The sequence below is a fragment of the Rhinatrema bivittatum genome, chromosome 1 (genome assembly GCF_901001135.1).
Source record: "Rhinatrema bivittatum chromosome 1, aRhiBiv1.1, whole genome shotgun sequence".
Classification (NCBI taxonomy): domain Eukaryota; kingdom Metazoa; phylum Chordata; class Amphibia; order Gymnophiona; family Rhinatrematidae; genus Rhinatrema; species Rhinatrema bivittatum.
In genome coordinates, this window is record NC_042615.1 from 809,933,182 (window position 1) to 809,949,891 (window position 16,710).

At 46.0% G+C, this 16,710-nt stretch overlaps 1 protein-coding gene across 1 annotated transcript in view; it reads left to right on the forward strand.

The window, feature by feature from the left end:
- Nucleotides 1-16,710, forward strand: part of DNAI1 (dynein axonemal intermediate chain 1) — a 730,814-nt gene that overhangs the window by 299,235 nt on the left and 414,869 nt on the right. The window contains exon 11 of the mRNA XM_029581328.1: nucleotides 4,425-4,542. Within this exon, the coding sequence (XP_029437188.1) occupies nucleotides 4,425-4,542 (118 nt within the window). The remainder of the gene's footprint in view (nucleotides 1-4,424; nucleotides 4,543-16,710) is intronic.

Below are 16,710 nucleotides of genomic sequence, written 5' to 3' on the forward strand. Positions count from 1 at the left end.
CCTGGCTACGCGAGAAACCCCTGTTATGTACGCACGTGGCCCTTTTAAAATTGGGCCTTTAGGGAATAGCCACTTCTCATTACTGGTATTAGGAGCATGGGATTTATTTACTGTCTGGATACTTGTATCCTGAATTGGCCACTGTTGGAAACAAAAATGCTGGGTTTGACGGACTCTTGGACTTACCCAGTATGGCATCTTCTTATGTTCGTATCTACCATAGACTACTGCCACCCTCAAAATAAATTATTTGGGGGAGGGTCTGTAGTGAGTGTATATGGTGAGTACATTTCATCCTGGAGGTAAAGAACACCTTTGGAAATATTGTGTCCTCACTTGAGCATACGTTCCCATTCTGATTTTAGTAATGGCTGGTGAGATTAGTGGCAGGGGCTGTGGGAGTGCCACATTAGGGGTAGAGGGAGGCATCCCAGCCATGATATGTGTTTACTGATGCTGTTGTAACTTCCAGATCAGCAATAGTATTTCAATTACTTAGAGGAAAAAAAGGTGTCAAATTGTATTTTCTATCAATAAGCTGACCTGAATTAGCCATGACATGTGGATGACATCTCTCTCAGCTAGTAGAGTTTGCTCTATTGACCATATGTGGGCATTCCCATGCGGGTGTTATCTCCTGAACCCCTTTAGTCTTTTTTTGTCCAAGCACTAGCACAGACTTGTACCTGTAACTCTCTGTTTTGATCTGTAAAAAAATCAATACTTTTATTTTTAAAAGCTGCCTTGCTGCCTCAGCAGCCACTAAACAGCACTTTTCATTGCTACTAAAAAAAAAAAGAAAAAAGAAAAAAATTAATAACTTATTATTTCCTCACAGTATCTGGGAAGAAGAAATCCACAATTTGTGCATTCAAGGACTGTGTTTGTGGCAATACATTTGGATACACTCACCCACCTTCACATACAGTTCCTGCAGTGGGGCCTTCGCTCCCAATGGGATTAACTCACTAATATTTGACAACCAAAGTGCAGATTTTGAAAGAAATAAACAGGAAGTACGCTGGTGGCTGAACTCCTTCACTCTCCAGGAAGGATTACCCCTTTGGCAGCTCCTCACCCAGTAGTGTTAGCAATGGATGCCTCCACAAAAGACTGGGGAGCCCACACATGCCCCTTTCAAATTCAAGGGACTTGGTAGTTTATGGGAAAACAATTCCAAATCAACCTCCTAGAATTGAGAGTGATCAGGGGTTGATTTGGAATTCTCTCGCTTTCTCCAGGGGAAGAGCATTCGCATTCAAACCGACAACCAAGTAGCTATGTTCTGCATGAACAAACAAGGAGGCATAGGGTCATGGGCTCTTTGCCAAGAAGCAATAAAGTTATGGGAAAGGGCATGTAGACATCAAGCTTACTTAAAAGCAACCCAGCTTCCAGGTGACTCCAGCACATTGATAGACCACCTCAGTAAAGTATTTTGACCACGCCGACCAACTATTCAGTCGATGGAATCTTCCAGCCATCAACCTGTTTGCTTCTGAGCAAAACAGAAAACTGGAAACATTTTGCTCCATTTTTCCAAGAAAACTCAGCTCCATGCAAGATAATTCTCTACTTGATTGGAATGCAGATTTCATGTACACTTTTCCTCCAATACCACTGATAGCCAGAAAAGTGCAAAACGTTATAAAAAACTGTGCCGACTGATCCATAAAATTCCAGCGTGGCCCAGGCAAGCTTGATTCGTGTAACTGGTACAGCAGCAGTCCTCCGATCCCTCTTGGATCACATTCATCATTAATTCAAGAAGAGGGATGTTTGTTTCATCCAAACCTCTTCCTCCTCAACTTGTCTGCATGGCTGCTTAGCACTTAATAATTACCAAATTCTCTCTACCTAAAGAGGTTGAGGACTTCGTACTATCCACTAGAAAACAATCAACTAGAGGAGCCTATGGTTTTAAATGGAAATATTTTCCAGACCGTGTCATGACAATACCTTGGATCAGTTCACATGCAAACCCAAAGAATTACTGACTACTTACTCTCTTTTTCTGCTTCAGGTCTTGCCACCTCATCTGTGAGAGTGCATCTCAGTGCCATAGCAATATACTGTACCCAAACTGAGAGTAAGCCAGTCTCCACTCATCCCTTAGTGTCCCGGATCATGAAAGGCTTATGGCATACTAAATCTCCAGTTGTAAAAATCACCTGAACCATGGGACCTAAATGTGTTTCTAACACAACTCTGGAAGCTTCCATTTGGACCATTGGAGTTGACTTTCCTTAAGTTTCTAACATGGAAAGTTATATTTCTTGTAGCAGTCACATCCGCCAGAAAAGTCAGCAAACTTCATGCCTTGGATTATTCTTCCACAATAGGATAGTGTTTTGCATCTCACCCTATTTTCTTTATCATAAATGCATTACACTATCCCCTCTCCTTGCTCTGTTCCCTAATCCACTATATCCCACATGTACTCTAGCCCTCTTTTATAATTAAGTCCCACTCCCTGATCCATGACTTTGTTTTCTCTTCTATCATATGGATGAAAGCCACTAAATAACCCTGAACCTCACCTGGATGAAATTTAATGTGGATAAGTGGAAGGTGATACATATAGGGAAAAATCACCCATGTTGTATTTACACTATGTTAGATTCCATATTAGGAGCTACCACCCAGGAAAGAGATCTAGGCATCATAGTGGGTAATATATTGAAATCATTGGCTCAGTGTGCTGCAGAAGTTAATGTTAGGAATTATTAGGAAGGGAATGGTGAATAAAACGGAAAATGTCATAATGCCTCTGTATCGCTCTATGGGAGACCGCACCTTGAATACTGTGTACAATTCTGGCCGCTCCATCTCTAAAAAGATAAAGTTGCAATGGAGAAAGTACAGAGAAGGGCAACCAAAATGATAAAGGGGATGGAACAACTCCCCTATGAGGAAAGGCTAAATAGGTTAGGGCTGTTCAGCTTGGAGAAGAGACAGCTGAAGGGAGATATGATAGAGGTGTTTAAAATCATGATAGGTCTAGAATGGGTAAATGTGAATTGATTATTTACTCTTTCTGATAATGTAAGGACTAGGGGGCACTCCATGAAGTTAGCATGTAGCACATTTAAAACTAATCTGAGAAAATTATTTTTCAGTCAATGCACAATTAAACTCTGGAATTTGTTGCTAGGGAATGTGGTTAGTGCAGTTAGTTGTAGCTGGGTTTAAAAAAGGTTTGGTTAAGTTCTTGGAGGAGAAGTCCATTACCTGCTATTAATTAAGTTGACTTAGAAAATAATAGCCACTGCTATTACTAGCAACAGTAACATGGGATAGACTTAGTTTTTGGGTACTTGGCAGGTACTTGTAGCCTGGATTAGCCACTGTTGGAAACAGGATGCTGGGCTTGATGGATGCTTGGTCTGATCTAGTATGGCAATTTCTTATGTTCTTCTTATGTTCTTAAGTTTCTACCAAAAGTAGTATCAGCTTTTCTTATTAATCAATCCATCATGTTACCTACATTCTTCCCGAGGCCACACATGCTCATGAAGGTGAAAAAGCCCTTCATACCTTGGATTGCAAAAGGACACTGGCTTACTACACGAGAAGTCTCATTGTCAGGCTTCTCAGCTCTTTTATCTCCTACAATCCTAACAGACTAGGCATAGCAGTGGCCAAATGTACATTGTCCAACTGGCTAGCAGACTGCACTGCACACTTGCACACTCTGGAAGGCTTACAGATCACAGATACCATCAAGGCTCATTAAATCAGAGCCATAGCTGCTTCAGTAGCTCATTTACAAGCACTACCATTTGAAGATATCTGCAAAGCTGCAAGATGGTAGTCAGTAGCAGTACATACTTTTGTGTCTCATTAGTGTCTGGATAATCTCTTAAAGACTGGCAGTAAATTTGGACAAGCAGTTTTTCATAGCCTGTTCACCCAATAGTTTGCTCTCCACGGTGGGGTCCGGCTTGCATACTCAGTAATGCTCTGCTACCAGCTTGGGACTCCCCATTTATCATTGCTAATTCAGCCCTGCTTATCAATGGAAAAAGCAAGTTTGCTTGCCGTAGGCAGTGTATGCTGTAGATAGCAGGATGAATTAGCTATACTAAATACTCACCTGTCCCTCTGGAGTGTTAGCTACCTAGCTAGGTTACAGTAGCTCTAAAATTGACTGAGGGGTTCACGAGGCAACGTAGAACAAAAGCTCTACTAGCTGAGAGAGAGGTCTGTTCGGTGCCGCCAGATGACACTCCTTAAATGCCATGGCTAATTCATCCTGCTATCTCTGGTAAACACCGTTTATGGTAAGCAAACTTGCTTTTCTCTAGAATGCTCTTTAATTGTGAGCCAAGTATCTCACATTTATTCTCATTTCTGAATAAGCCTCTTTTCCTTGTTTGCATGTAGCTATGCTTAATTAACTAGAATATTTTTTTTCTTTTCAGATTTTAAGTATTTTGAGGATTTGTCTGATGAATACCGAGATCAGGAAGGAACTTTGCTGCCTTTGTGGAAATTTCAATACGACAAATCTAAGAGGCTTGCTGTGACTGCCCTCTGCTGGTGAGTTTGTGTGTTGCAGATTTTATTGATCAGATTTTTTGGGGAAAAAAAAAACCGATGACCTGGACTGTTTACCCACGCCTTACTCTATAAAATAGCATGATTGATGATCCTTGCTCAATTTCCATATGGCAGTGGTTCTTAAATCTGTCCTTGTGTTCCCTGCAGACTGTTGGGATTTACAGGATAGCTCCCATGAATATTCCTTTCATATGTTTGCATAAACTGGAGACCCAATGTAGGCTCAGATTCACTTGCTTGGCTTGACTGATCTGTATGGTTCAGGAAGAAAATCTGGCAGAATCTGGTTTGGGTTTATTGGTTTTTCAGGATGATTTTTAGCTAGAGCTGCAGGACTCGGATGAATCACAGAGTTTCTTCGGTCCTGTGTCAGTGGAGAAAATGCTTTCTGCAGCCAGCCCACAGAGTTCAGAAAAATCAAGAAATGGCAGGGAAGCATTGTAGGCATCCTTTACAGTAAGTTCTGTAGGAACACCTTCTGTATCTGACAGTTTGTCCATCTGAGTAATTATTCAGCTGTAAATGCACAGGAATTTATGCCCTTAACATTAACACACACACAGACAACAGCAGGAGGAGCTGGCGTCACAAGCAGTGTGATTGGCAGGGTTCCCCGGGCCCTGCTAGCCAAGGACAAATGCTTCTCCTGCTCCAAGAGAAAGCCATGGCCAAGATCCCGCTAACCAGTGCAGCCGGAGGGACCAAAGGCAGCCAGTGCCTAGCATGAGGAGGCTACAGGATGCGGGGCGAGCAGAGGAGGAGACTGAGAGGGTTGGGAAAGGAGAGAGAGTTGGGAGGAGAAGGTACGAGTTAGTCAAGAGGAAAGAAGGCAGAGAGCTTCTGTGAGTCTAATTAACGTCATTAGTGTGCACTTCAGATTCCTACACACTAATCTGAAAATGAAAATTCTGACCTTTCTCCTCCCTCTCTTCCCCCACCCTCCTTCTTTCTTTCTTTTCCCTCGCCCTATCTCTTCTGTTTCTTCCCCGCTTCCTCTTTGGGCTCTTAACATGATGGAAAAGGGTCAGAGCAAAAATAGAAATTTGAGTCCAGTGAGGGATGCTTTGGAAGCCCTTAGTTCAGAGGCAATGCAAACTGAAATCCAAACTGATTTACCTATTCTTATTTTAAATTCATGGTTGTACCCAGTCAGTGATTGCACTGTGATACCAGCATCAGTCTCTTATACTTTCATGGCATCAAAGATAGAAAGCAGTTTGAGTTTTGTGTTGTAGTTTTCCTATGCTGTAAATGAGTGTCTGAAAATGTGATTTTTTTTAACCCATAAACTGAGCAGATATGAACTAAAAGTTTTAGTGCAGCCACAGGCAGCCCAAAGGTTTTATTTCTACACAGTTATCAATAGAGTATTTACTTCAATGTTTCTTGCAATTCTTATCAGATTCAGAATAATAGGGCTATGGAAAAGATTACAATAATCACTTCCTTAACTCCAAAGGATCCTTATACTTGTAAATATGTAGCGCTTTTTCTCTTGCAGATAATTTTTAAAATCCCGGATAGGTGGGTAAAATATATTTTAAATAAACACATTCTGGTAATGTAGTGGAATTTAGATCATCTACACCCTCTGGGTTAAGGACATTGTTTTAAAAGTGCATGAACTCTTGGTTCAATCATCTTCTGACCACTTTTTTGTATGCATTATTACCTCTCTCCTGGCATACCTGGATTCAAGATCTATAGTAACATAGTAAATGATAGGAGACAAAGACTAATTGGCCAGTCTGTTCAGTTGTCTGGATTTCCTATCACTTTGGGTAGCTGATTATATCCCCCCCCCCCCCCCCCCATATCTTTTACCTGACCTCTCAACCCTGTTCCTGTCCTCTATATCTGTCCCAAGCATGTTTAGTTATGTTACAATGCTGGCCTCCATCATTTCCACTGGAAGGCTGTTTCAAGCCTTGTCATCTTTCTCTTTGAGTTTTATAAGACCTACAATTAATCCAACATCCAGGCCCCCCTCTCAGGTCTTACCACCAGATTTTGTAATGACCACTCAAACTAGTGAGGCTGTTGTCTGAAACATCCGGCCACTGCATGTTGTAAACATGGTAATTCTGTACAGGTTATTCCAGCCTTCTTGGAAGCCTAGTGCAACCGTACCACTAATGTTAGAGTTGTAATCACTAATCATAGTTGCTCCATGTAGCTTTCCGAGCCTTTTTGGAAGTTTGATGCAGCTGCTCCATTGGCTTGTATTCTCCCCTCTTTGGCTCTCTATAGTTTCATATAACTGAGCAAACACGCAAACACCTTCCTTCATTTCTTCTACCTCTTACCCCCACCTAACCTTATCACCTTGCCCTGTGTCTGTTCCAGGCATGTTTAAATTGTGTCATGGTTATGGTTGTCACTATCTCTGCTAGTAGGCTATTCCTACAGTGGGTAGAGTCTCCTAGTTCATCTCTGACTGGGTGCTGTGGGATGAGAGATTGAATAATGTTTGAGAAGATCTTTGAAATTTGCCAAGGACAAGTAGGATGGTAGACCTCACACATGGGTGACATCACGTGGGTGTCAAAGTTTCTAGAACTTTGACTGAGCCTCACTGAGCATGCCCACAGTATGCATTATACCCTACATTCACATGGGGTCCCTTCAGTCTTTCTTTTTCTTTGGAGCCTGGTGGTCATGGTTTGTGAGTCTCTTGTATTGGGTTTTTCTCTATTTTGAGTTCCCTTGGGAATTTTTTGCCTCATTGTTGATTGCGGGGTCCAGCGGTGTTCCCATAGTATCTCTAGGTATGTTTTTCTATGTTTCTTTAAGTATCCTTTCACGGTTAGTTCCTTTCCAGGCAGTGATGTCATCAGTGCCTGCTGGCCATCAGCCACTGCTGCCATCGAGTTTGACTTAGCATCCATTTTATTTTGTTTCAACATGTCTTCGGGATTCCAGCAATGCCCTCGATGTACGAGGCCTCTGTCTATCAAGGGATCCTAGGAGAAACGTGTCCTCTGTTTGGGGGTATCACATGATGTCCATTATTGTCAGAGATGTGCAGAAATGACCTCTAAAGGATGCCAGTCCCACTTGGATCTGATCGATTGTCTGTTAGTCACTGGAAGACTAATTCATCATCATCTGCATTGGAGGCATTGACAAGTACCATGGAGCCACACTGATGGACATTGAGTCATCATCATCGGAGGGTGGGCATTGGCTCCTTCAGCATCGAAGACTGGAAGGGATCCCAGAGACAGCCTATTGCCTAGCTCCTCCCGGTTGAAGAAGGAGTCGGGTTTCTCTTCTTCGACCTCAAAACTGGGAACGACTGATGCTGAGCATTGTTGCGACTGTCGCTGCCCGACGTCTTCGCTTTGCCCTTTTTACTTCTGTGGCGACTCCCTCCAGGTCTGAAGGACGGCTGACTGCCGCGGCGTCTCCCTGCTGTCTCTCTCCGGCGTCCCCGGGCCAGCTCAACGCTGCAAATCCGCCATGTTGCCTGAAGCCTAGGGCACGCGCGCATGCTCCGAGTGAAGTACCAACAAGAGCGCGAACCTCGGGGGCATCACCCTGAGATGACGTCATCCGCTTCCGATATTTAAAGGTCTCTGATATCGCTACTAGTTGAGTTAGCAAGGACTGGACTGGGCTAAGGTTCAGACTGGGTTCCCTGCCTAAGCTACTCTGCCTCCTCGGATTTACCAGAGGTACCCGCTCCTCGGGGGCCTCGCTCTCTCTCTTTGCCTTTCAGGTTACAGACAGGAACCGGTACTCGCTCCTCGAGGGCCCTCATTCCTGACTATCTGCTGATTCTCTTCTGCCTGGATGTTATCATTATCTACATCATTGTGAGTTACCATCACTCTCTCAGAGCTTTCCCTGGAACCAGGTACTCTCTCCTCGAGGGCCTATCCTTTCCAGCTCCTGAGCTCCCTGAGACCAATATGTGAGTGTTGTCATCTAGCTCTGTTCATGAACTCTGCATACCCTGCCTACTCATTGTCTACAGTATCTCAACAGCTCAGCCTTCCAGGGATCGCTGTTACAGTATCTGAGGGACTTCAGCCCTACCGGGCACTTCAGCTCACTACTGCCACCTCTGATGGTTTCAAGACCTGTTTAATAAAAGAACTAGTGTGTGTCTGTCTCCATATTCTAGCCTAGCCGGTGGTCCCTCTCGGGATCTTCCCCCAGGGGTGTGGTTATCTGCCACCGGCCCAAGGATCAATTTACTACTATCTCCGGCAGTCTATAACAGATTGCTAAGTTCGCCTATGGAATACATCAGATTGACACTCCTATCTGATTGCTCCTCCCATCAGCATAGCGGATCATGACAAGCATTGAGGGAAGCTGAAGAAGCATTGATGTCTATTCCCATCAATGCAAAAGATCACTTTTTGATGAGCAGATGTTCTCCTTTTTTATTTGGATTATTCCCATCAATGCATAGGGTTGAGCACGGGGATGGTCCGGTTGCTCCCAAGAAACCCCAGAAGCAACCCCCTGGTGGGGAGAGCTCATCTTTCAAGTTACTTGGGAGTTTGCCACGGTTTCCACCATTCATGATGTCAGCCAGCGATTCTCCCCTAGGTTCCGATGAAGACATGACCACTACTCCTGCCTCCCAGTTGGTCTTGTCATTGATGATTTTCAAAGAGGAATTGAAGAAATGTCCGCAGCTGGCCAAGGAAAAGGTGCTGCAGGACCTTGGCTCAACAGCACAGTCTTTTCTCAAGCAAATGCTTGGCTCTCTGCAGGTACTCCTTGAAATATTATTAACACCATTGTAGGTGTCTGGTCCATTGCATCTCTGATGCCCAGAGGAGAATTGGAATCGGTATCAGCCACCCTGTTGGTCATTCCGAGTTCCTGAGAGAAGGAAGCTTCCCCAAGGGAACCAGGAGACTTGGTGTCCAGGCCCCATTAGCCATCCATACCAGTCATGAAACTGCTAGCTATGGACTGAATGCCTAGGTATCTGTTCCCTGGCAGCTGCAGTGTTTAGAATCCATCTATTCCTAGGGTTGCAGAGACTCCGATGGTGGTCCGGATGATGAGGCATCAGACGGTCTCCCCTCTGATCCCTCTTCTCCTCCAGACAGAATGAAGTCTCCATTGGAGAATCTCTCCTTTGCAGGCTTTGTGAGGTCGATAGCAAGGCCATCCCATTTACTTTACAGATGAATGACTCCAGACATAAGATGCTGGATATCCTCCAGTATGTGGAGCCTCCTAAGGAGAGTGTGGCAGTCCCAGTACAAGAAATCCTTCAGGAGTTACTGTTGGGGATGTGGGAGAATCCCCTCCCAGTGGCTTCTGTAAATAAGGTGAACGCGGTTTTTGTCATCCAGATAGCTCCTGGATTTGACAGGCACCAGTTACCAAACCATCTGAGGTGATCAAATCTGCTCTTAAGAAGGCCGAAGACTCTATGGTCCATTTCTCGGTGAGCCTGAGGAGGGACCCTAGAGCCATAGATGCTCTTGGGAGAAAAGTTTTTCAGGGTGCCATGCTCCTTGCCTGCATAGTGGCCTACCAGCTCTTCATGAGCTAATATATGCAGGACATTCTAAAGCAGTGCTGGAGGTAGCAGAACAAATTCCTCTGAAGCACAATGACTCCCTCCAGTCACTGGTGAATAAGGATCTGCAGTGTGATCGACCTATGATGTTTTTGAGGTGATATCGAGACTCTGCTGAAGGGACAGGGGCACACAGTCTTGCCTGGCTACGTGCCTCTGATCTCCATCTGAAAATTCAGGAGCAAATAGCTGACATGCCATGTCGGGAGAGAATCTCTTCAGAGATAGGGTTAAGGATGTGGTGACACAGATATGTGATCATTGTGCAATGCTCCAACAGCTCTACACTTCTGCTCTAGATCTAGCCTCCTCCTCTAGTAGGTACCTGAGATTGGGACAGAGGAAACCTTTCTTCTGCCTGATGGAACACTATCCTCTGCCCTCTCAGTCTTGTGCTCAGCTGGCTCCTTACAGCCATCCCAGGCAGCAGAGGATGCCTAAGCCCCAAATGGCATCCCAGCCAACACCTGTTATGGGACTTTGACTGGACCACAAAGAACATTGCCCAGATCCCTGTAACCAAGCTGAGGGACCTTTCCATTGGGGGCAGGCTGCGGATCGATGCGAATTGGTGGCCCAGTATAACATCGGATGAATGGGTCCTTGGCATTGCTTGCAGAGAGTAGAAACTGAATCTATTAGGTGTCCTGTCAAATCATTCTCCACGCCTGTATTAGGAGCTCTCAATACATCAGCAGGTACTGCTTTCGGAGTTCTCCTCCCTTGGCCAGAGCAATCAAGCCCGTTCCACTAGGACAGAGAGGGTTGCCTCACAAATCTCCTATATTTGTTTTGAAGGGGTTGAATAAACATGTGGACAAAGGTGAACCGGTAGATGTGGTGTATTTGAATTCTGAGAAGGCATTCGACAAAGTCCTGCCTGAGAGGCTTCTAAGAAAACTAAAAAGTGATGGGATAGGAGGCTATGTCCTTTTGTGGATTGCAATTTGGTTAAAAGACAGGAAACAGGATTAAATGGTCAGTTTTCAAGGTGAAAAAAGGTAAATAGTGGAGTGCCTCAGGCATCTGTACTTGGACCGATGCTTTTTAATATATTTATAAATGATCTGGAAAGGGGTATAATGAGTGAGGTGATCAAATTTGTGGATGATACAAATTATGCAGAGTAGTTAAATCTCGAGCGGATTGTGATGAATTGCAGGAGGATCTTGCGAGAATGGAAGATTGGGCTCCCAAATGGCAGATAAAAATTAACTTGAACAAGTGCAAAGTGATGCATATAGGGAAAAATAACCCTTGCTGTAGTTACACAATGTTAGGTTCTATCTTAGAAGCTACCACCTAGGATAGAGATCTAGGGATCATAGTGGATAATACATTTAAATTGTTAGCCCAGTGTGCCTTGGCGATCAAAAAATCAAACAGAATGTTAGGAATTATTAAGAAGGGAATGGCAAATAAAACAATAGATGTCATAATGTCTCTGTATCGCTCCATAGTGAGACCGCACCTTGAATACTGTGTGCAGTTCTGGTCACCGCATTTCAAAAAGGATATAGCTGCACCAGAGAAAGTGCAGAGAAGAGTGACCAAAATAAGGGGCATGGAACAGCTACCCTATGAGGAAAGGCTGAAGAGGTTAGGGCTGTTCAGTTTGAAGAAGAGACGACTGAGGGGGGGATATGATAGAAGTCTACAAAATCATGAAAGGACTTGAACAAGTTAATATAAATCGGTTATTTACTCTCTCAGATAATAGAAGGACCAGGGGGCCCTCCATGAAGTTAGCAAGTAGCTCATTTAAAACAAATCGAAGAAAATTATTTTCCACTCAGCGCATAGTTAAGCTCTGGAATTCATTGCCAGAGGATGTGGTTATAGCAGTTAGTCTAACTGGGTTTAAAAAAGGTTTGGATACTTTCCTAGAGGATAAATCCATAAACTGCTATTACAGTAATTAATAAGCAATAGTAGCTTGTGATCTATCTAATGTTTGGGTACTTGCCAGGTACTTGTGACTTGGATTGGCCACTGTTGGAAACAGGATGCTGGGCTTGATGGACCCTTGGTCTGACTCAGTATGGCATATCTTATGTTCTTATGTTCTATTCTAGGTACTTCTGATTCCAAAGAAAACAGAGGGACTTAATCCCATCCTAGACCTAAGAGCCTTGAACAAGTTTATCAAAAGAGAAAAGGTCAAAATGTTTTCCTTGGGTACCTTGATCCCCTTTCTGCAAAAAGGGAACTGGCCATGCTCTCTTGATTTAAAAGACGTCTACACTCACTTTGAGATATACCCCAGTCACTGGATGTAACTCAGATTCATGGTGGGAAACCTGCATCTTTAGTATCATGTTCTGCCATTGGGCTTGTGTCTGCTCCATGTGTCTTCACAAAATGCTTAGCTATGGTAGCAGCACACCTACGCAGACAAGATATGCATTTGTTTCTCTAACTGAACGATTGGCTGATCAAGAGCCTGTGTTGGGAGTCCATGGGTTTCACGTGCTGCCCACGGCAGCCCCATGGCACAGCCCTCTCACTTCTTCAGATGGACTCCAGCTGCTGGTTCCTCTTCACTGGCAGCGGTGGACCGCCAGCTCCGACCTCGGGTTCCTCCGGTGCCTCCGGCCCTGCCACGTTGCCCAGAGTTGCTGACCAGGATGTCCCTGCTCATCGGGCCTCTCAGCGTGGCCCGCGGAGAGACACTGCCACCAGTTCCGTGCCCCTTCCTAGGCGCGCACGCATCAGTGATTCTTTTAAAGGGCCCACGGTGGTAACCTGGACGTGGACCCGGATGCTGACATCAGATCCTTCAGCGTATAAAAGCTCAGGCCTCGCTCCATAGCGTTGCCTTTGCAACAGGTCTCCGAGTACTCTGAGTACTCGTTGCTGTTCCTTGGATTGTCTCATCATGTGTTCCTGTCTTCCTGTGGTTCCCGGTTCCTGTTCTCCTAGTTCCTGTTCGTCTATGTGTTGGATTGACTCCTTGGACTTGACCTTTGCTACGCCTGACTATTCTTTAGCTTCTCTCGAGCCCCGGACCTCCGCTATGCCTGACTACTCTTCAGCTTCTCTCCAGCCCCGGACCTCCGCTACACCTAACTACTCTTCAGCTTCTCTCCAGCCCCGGACCTCCACTACGTCTGACTACTCTTCTGCTTTCTCCAGCCCCGGACCTCCGCTACGCCTGACTACTCTTCAGCTTCTCTCCAGCCCCGGACCTCCACTACGCCTGACTACTCTTCTGCTTTCTCCAGCCCCGGACTTCTGGATTGCCTGACCACGCCTGCCTTCTTCGCACCCTCACCTTCGCTTTGTATGGCTATGCTACAGACTCTCCTTCATCCAGAGTTCTTCATTGCTTGCCACAACTACCATTCAGAGCCAGCTCCGAATCCAGCCTGTCAGTGATGCCTCTCCTCGCCTATCCTCTGGACGTGGACTTTCAAGGCTCAGGCCTTCCTTTGATCGGGTGCCTTCAGTTTCCTATTGTACCTTTGGCACCTGAGTTCTTGTACCAAATCCAGTCCAGGATAGAACTATGCCATCTACCGACTGCTGTCTCTAGGTTGTATAGCTACTCATCTCTCGCTAACCTCGAGGCCCACCTAAGTCCTGCCTGCCCCGGCACCCAAAGGTTCAACCCGAGGGGAATGAGGGGCCTCCAGTGGCCTCTAGCTTCAGCCCACTCCACCTGCTGATGGTGGGGACCTCTAGGTCCTCGCCTACGGGTTGCATCAACCCCACCTCATCCCAATGGTCCACCTCCAATGTAACACTATTCACATGACCATCCGGGTGTTGGAATTACTAGAGTTTGTCATCAACTACACCAAGTCTCATCTCAGCCCATCAGCTTAATGGGAGTTTATTGGAGCTCTATTAGACAGGACTCAGGCCAGAATCTTCCTCCCACAGTAATGGGCTGTCACCCAGATGGCCATTGAGGCAAAGATCCAACAGAGTCAACAAACATCAGCTTGGCACATGTTAAGGCTGTTGGGCCTCATGGCCGCAACCGTTCATGTTATCTCCTTGACACATCTATATTTGTGAAGAGTCCAATGGATCCTGTGGACCCAGATGGCTTCAGGCCACTCAGAATCTTTGGGATTGCATCCAAATTACTCTGGGACTGTCTGTCCTGGTGGCGGAAAATTTCCATTTTGGTGCAGGGTGTTATGGTTTTAAGGTGTTGGAATGGATTCTTGGGTACTGCGGTGATGGCCACGCCCACGGGGAGGAGCCCTGTGAGGAACCACAGTACTAGGCTAGACTCTATACACGTAGACACAGAGAATATGTATATATTATACAGCTTGGTGGTACTGCCCGGGGAGCAGACAGCAGTGAGGTAACTCAGTGGAAGTAGTCCAGGGGTCCTCAGCAGTGGAGGCCAGTCCCACACTTGAGTAGATGATAGGCAGGGCAGGGTAGCAGAGGAAGGACCCAGATGAAGACTCCGAGCGCTGAAGCTGAAGGTGAGACAGACTGACAGGGTTAGTACTTACTGAAGTAGAGAGCTATATTGGTGAAGATCCTGGCAGGCAGAAAGAATTCAGTAGTAGGCACCAGAGTAGGGAGAGCAGGCCCTCGAGCGAGGACCCGATATCCCAGATAGGTAACTGAAAGAGAGCATAAGGGCCCCCGAAGAGCGGTACCCAGGTTAGCGATGAATTACCCCGAAGGGCGGAGAGAGAGCTTCCTGCGGCAGCTAGGAAGCAGCAGAATAGCTTAGACTGGAGGCATCCAATCCAATCCAATCTTTGCTAACTCAGTTTGTTAGCAAACGAAGGGCAGGCTAAATACTAGGATGTGATGATGTCATTCGGAGGGGACGCCCCCGAGGTTCCTGCCATGACATAGATAAAGACATGGGTGGCGTGCACACATGCATCCTAGGAGGCCCTCAGGAAAATCATGGCGAACATCGTCGCCGTTGCCGTTCCGGGGACGCCGGATAGAGCAGCATGAAGATGCGGCAGCAGCCATCTTCCCAAGGCTTGAGGAGAGAGAAGGAAGAAAGGGGAGGCACAGAAATTGAAGCCATCTGAGACCGATGGACGCAACAGTACCCCCCTTCATAGGGCCCCCTCCAGACCCCCTACCTGGTCTTGGTTTTTGAGGATGTGATCGATGAAATTGAAGAAGCTTCTCTTTGACCATGATATTAGCCAATGGTTCCCAAGAGTTTTCTTCTGGTCCATATCCCTCCCATGACAGAAGATATTCCAAAACTCTGCCTCTCTTTCTTACATCAAGGATGGCATCAACCTTGTACTTGATGTCTTCTTCTGCATCAACAGGAGTAGGTTCAGGTGTCTTGGTGGAAAACTCGCTCAGAAGAAGCGGTTTCATCAGCGAAACATGGAATGCATTATGAATCTTCTTAGCTGGAGGGAGTCTCAGACTGTAGGTGAGTGAGCCCAATCGTCAGAGAATAGGAAAGGGTCCGACAAAGTGTGGAGCAAATTGAGCAGATGGAAGCTTAAGTCTCAGATGTTTGGTAGACAGCCAGACTTTATCACCAGGCTGGAATTCAGGAGCCTTGCATCAGTGAGTGTCATAGCCTTTCTTTGCTCTTTGTCCTGCTTTTTGGAGCATCTCTTTAGTCTTTCTCCAGAGCTCCTGTATATCTTTGGCAGTAGATTGAGCTGCCGGGGACGACACAGAAAGTGGAAGTGGTAAAGGTGGTAAGGGTTGTCATCCTAGACCACTTCAAAAGGTGTAGATCCAGTAGATGATGCTGGATGCGAATTGATGGCGAATTCAGCCCAGGGCAACAGCTCAACCCAGTCATTCTGACGTGAACTGACATAGGCGCGGAGGAACTGTTTGAGAGTTCTATTCATTCTCTCAGATTGGCCATTCGACTGAGGATGGTGTTGGTGTTTGAGGTAGTTGTGGGTGGATCCTTGGGCCGGTGGCAGATGACCACGCCCCTGGGGGAAGATCCCGAGAGGGACCACCGGTCAGGCTCAGAGTATGGAGATAGACACACACTAGTTCTTTTATTAAACAGTATAATGAACCACCAGAGGTGGGAGTAGTGAGCTAGAAGTGCCCAGCAGGGCTGTGGTCCCTCAGGTACTGGAACAGCGATCCCGGATAACTGAGCTGAAGAGAAGTTGAATATAGTGAGTAGGCAGAGAATGCAGAGTTCAGGAACAGAACCTTGATGGTAGTCCAGGTGTTGGAATGAGTTAGGCCCTCAAGGAGCGAGTACCTGGTTCCAGGGAAAGCTCTGAGAGAGAGATGGTAACTCACTGGTGTAGTAGGCAGCAATGACTTCCAGGCAGAATAAGTATTCAGAAACCAGTCTGGGAATATGGGCCCTCGAGGAGCGAGTGCTGGTTCCTGACTGTGACCTGAAAAACAAAGAGAGAGCGAGGCCCCTGAGGAGCGGGTACCCCTGATAAGTCCAAGGAGGCAGAGTAGCTTAGAACGAATCCATTCCCTTGCTAACTCGATTAGCTAGTGATTTCTAAGACCTTATATATCCAGTACTGCTGAGGGGGACGCCCCTGAGGTTCGCACCATTGCTGGTACATCAGTCGGGGCCGTGCCATGCGTGCGCGCCCTTAGGCCCTTGTGAAACATGGCGGATTGCAGCGTCGAGCCGCTCC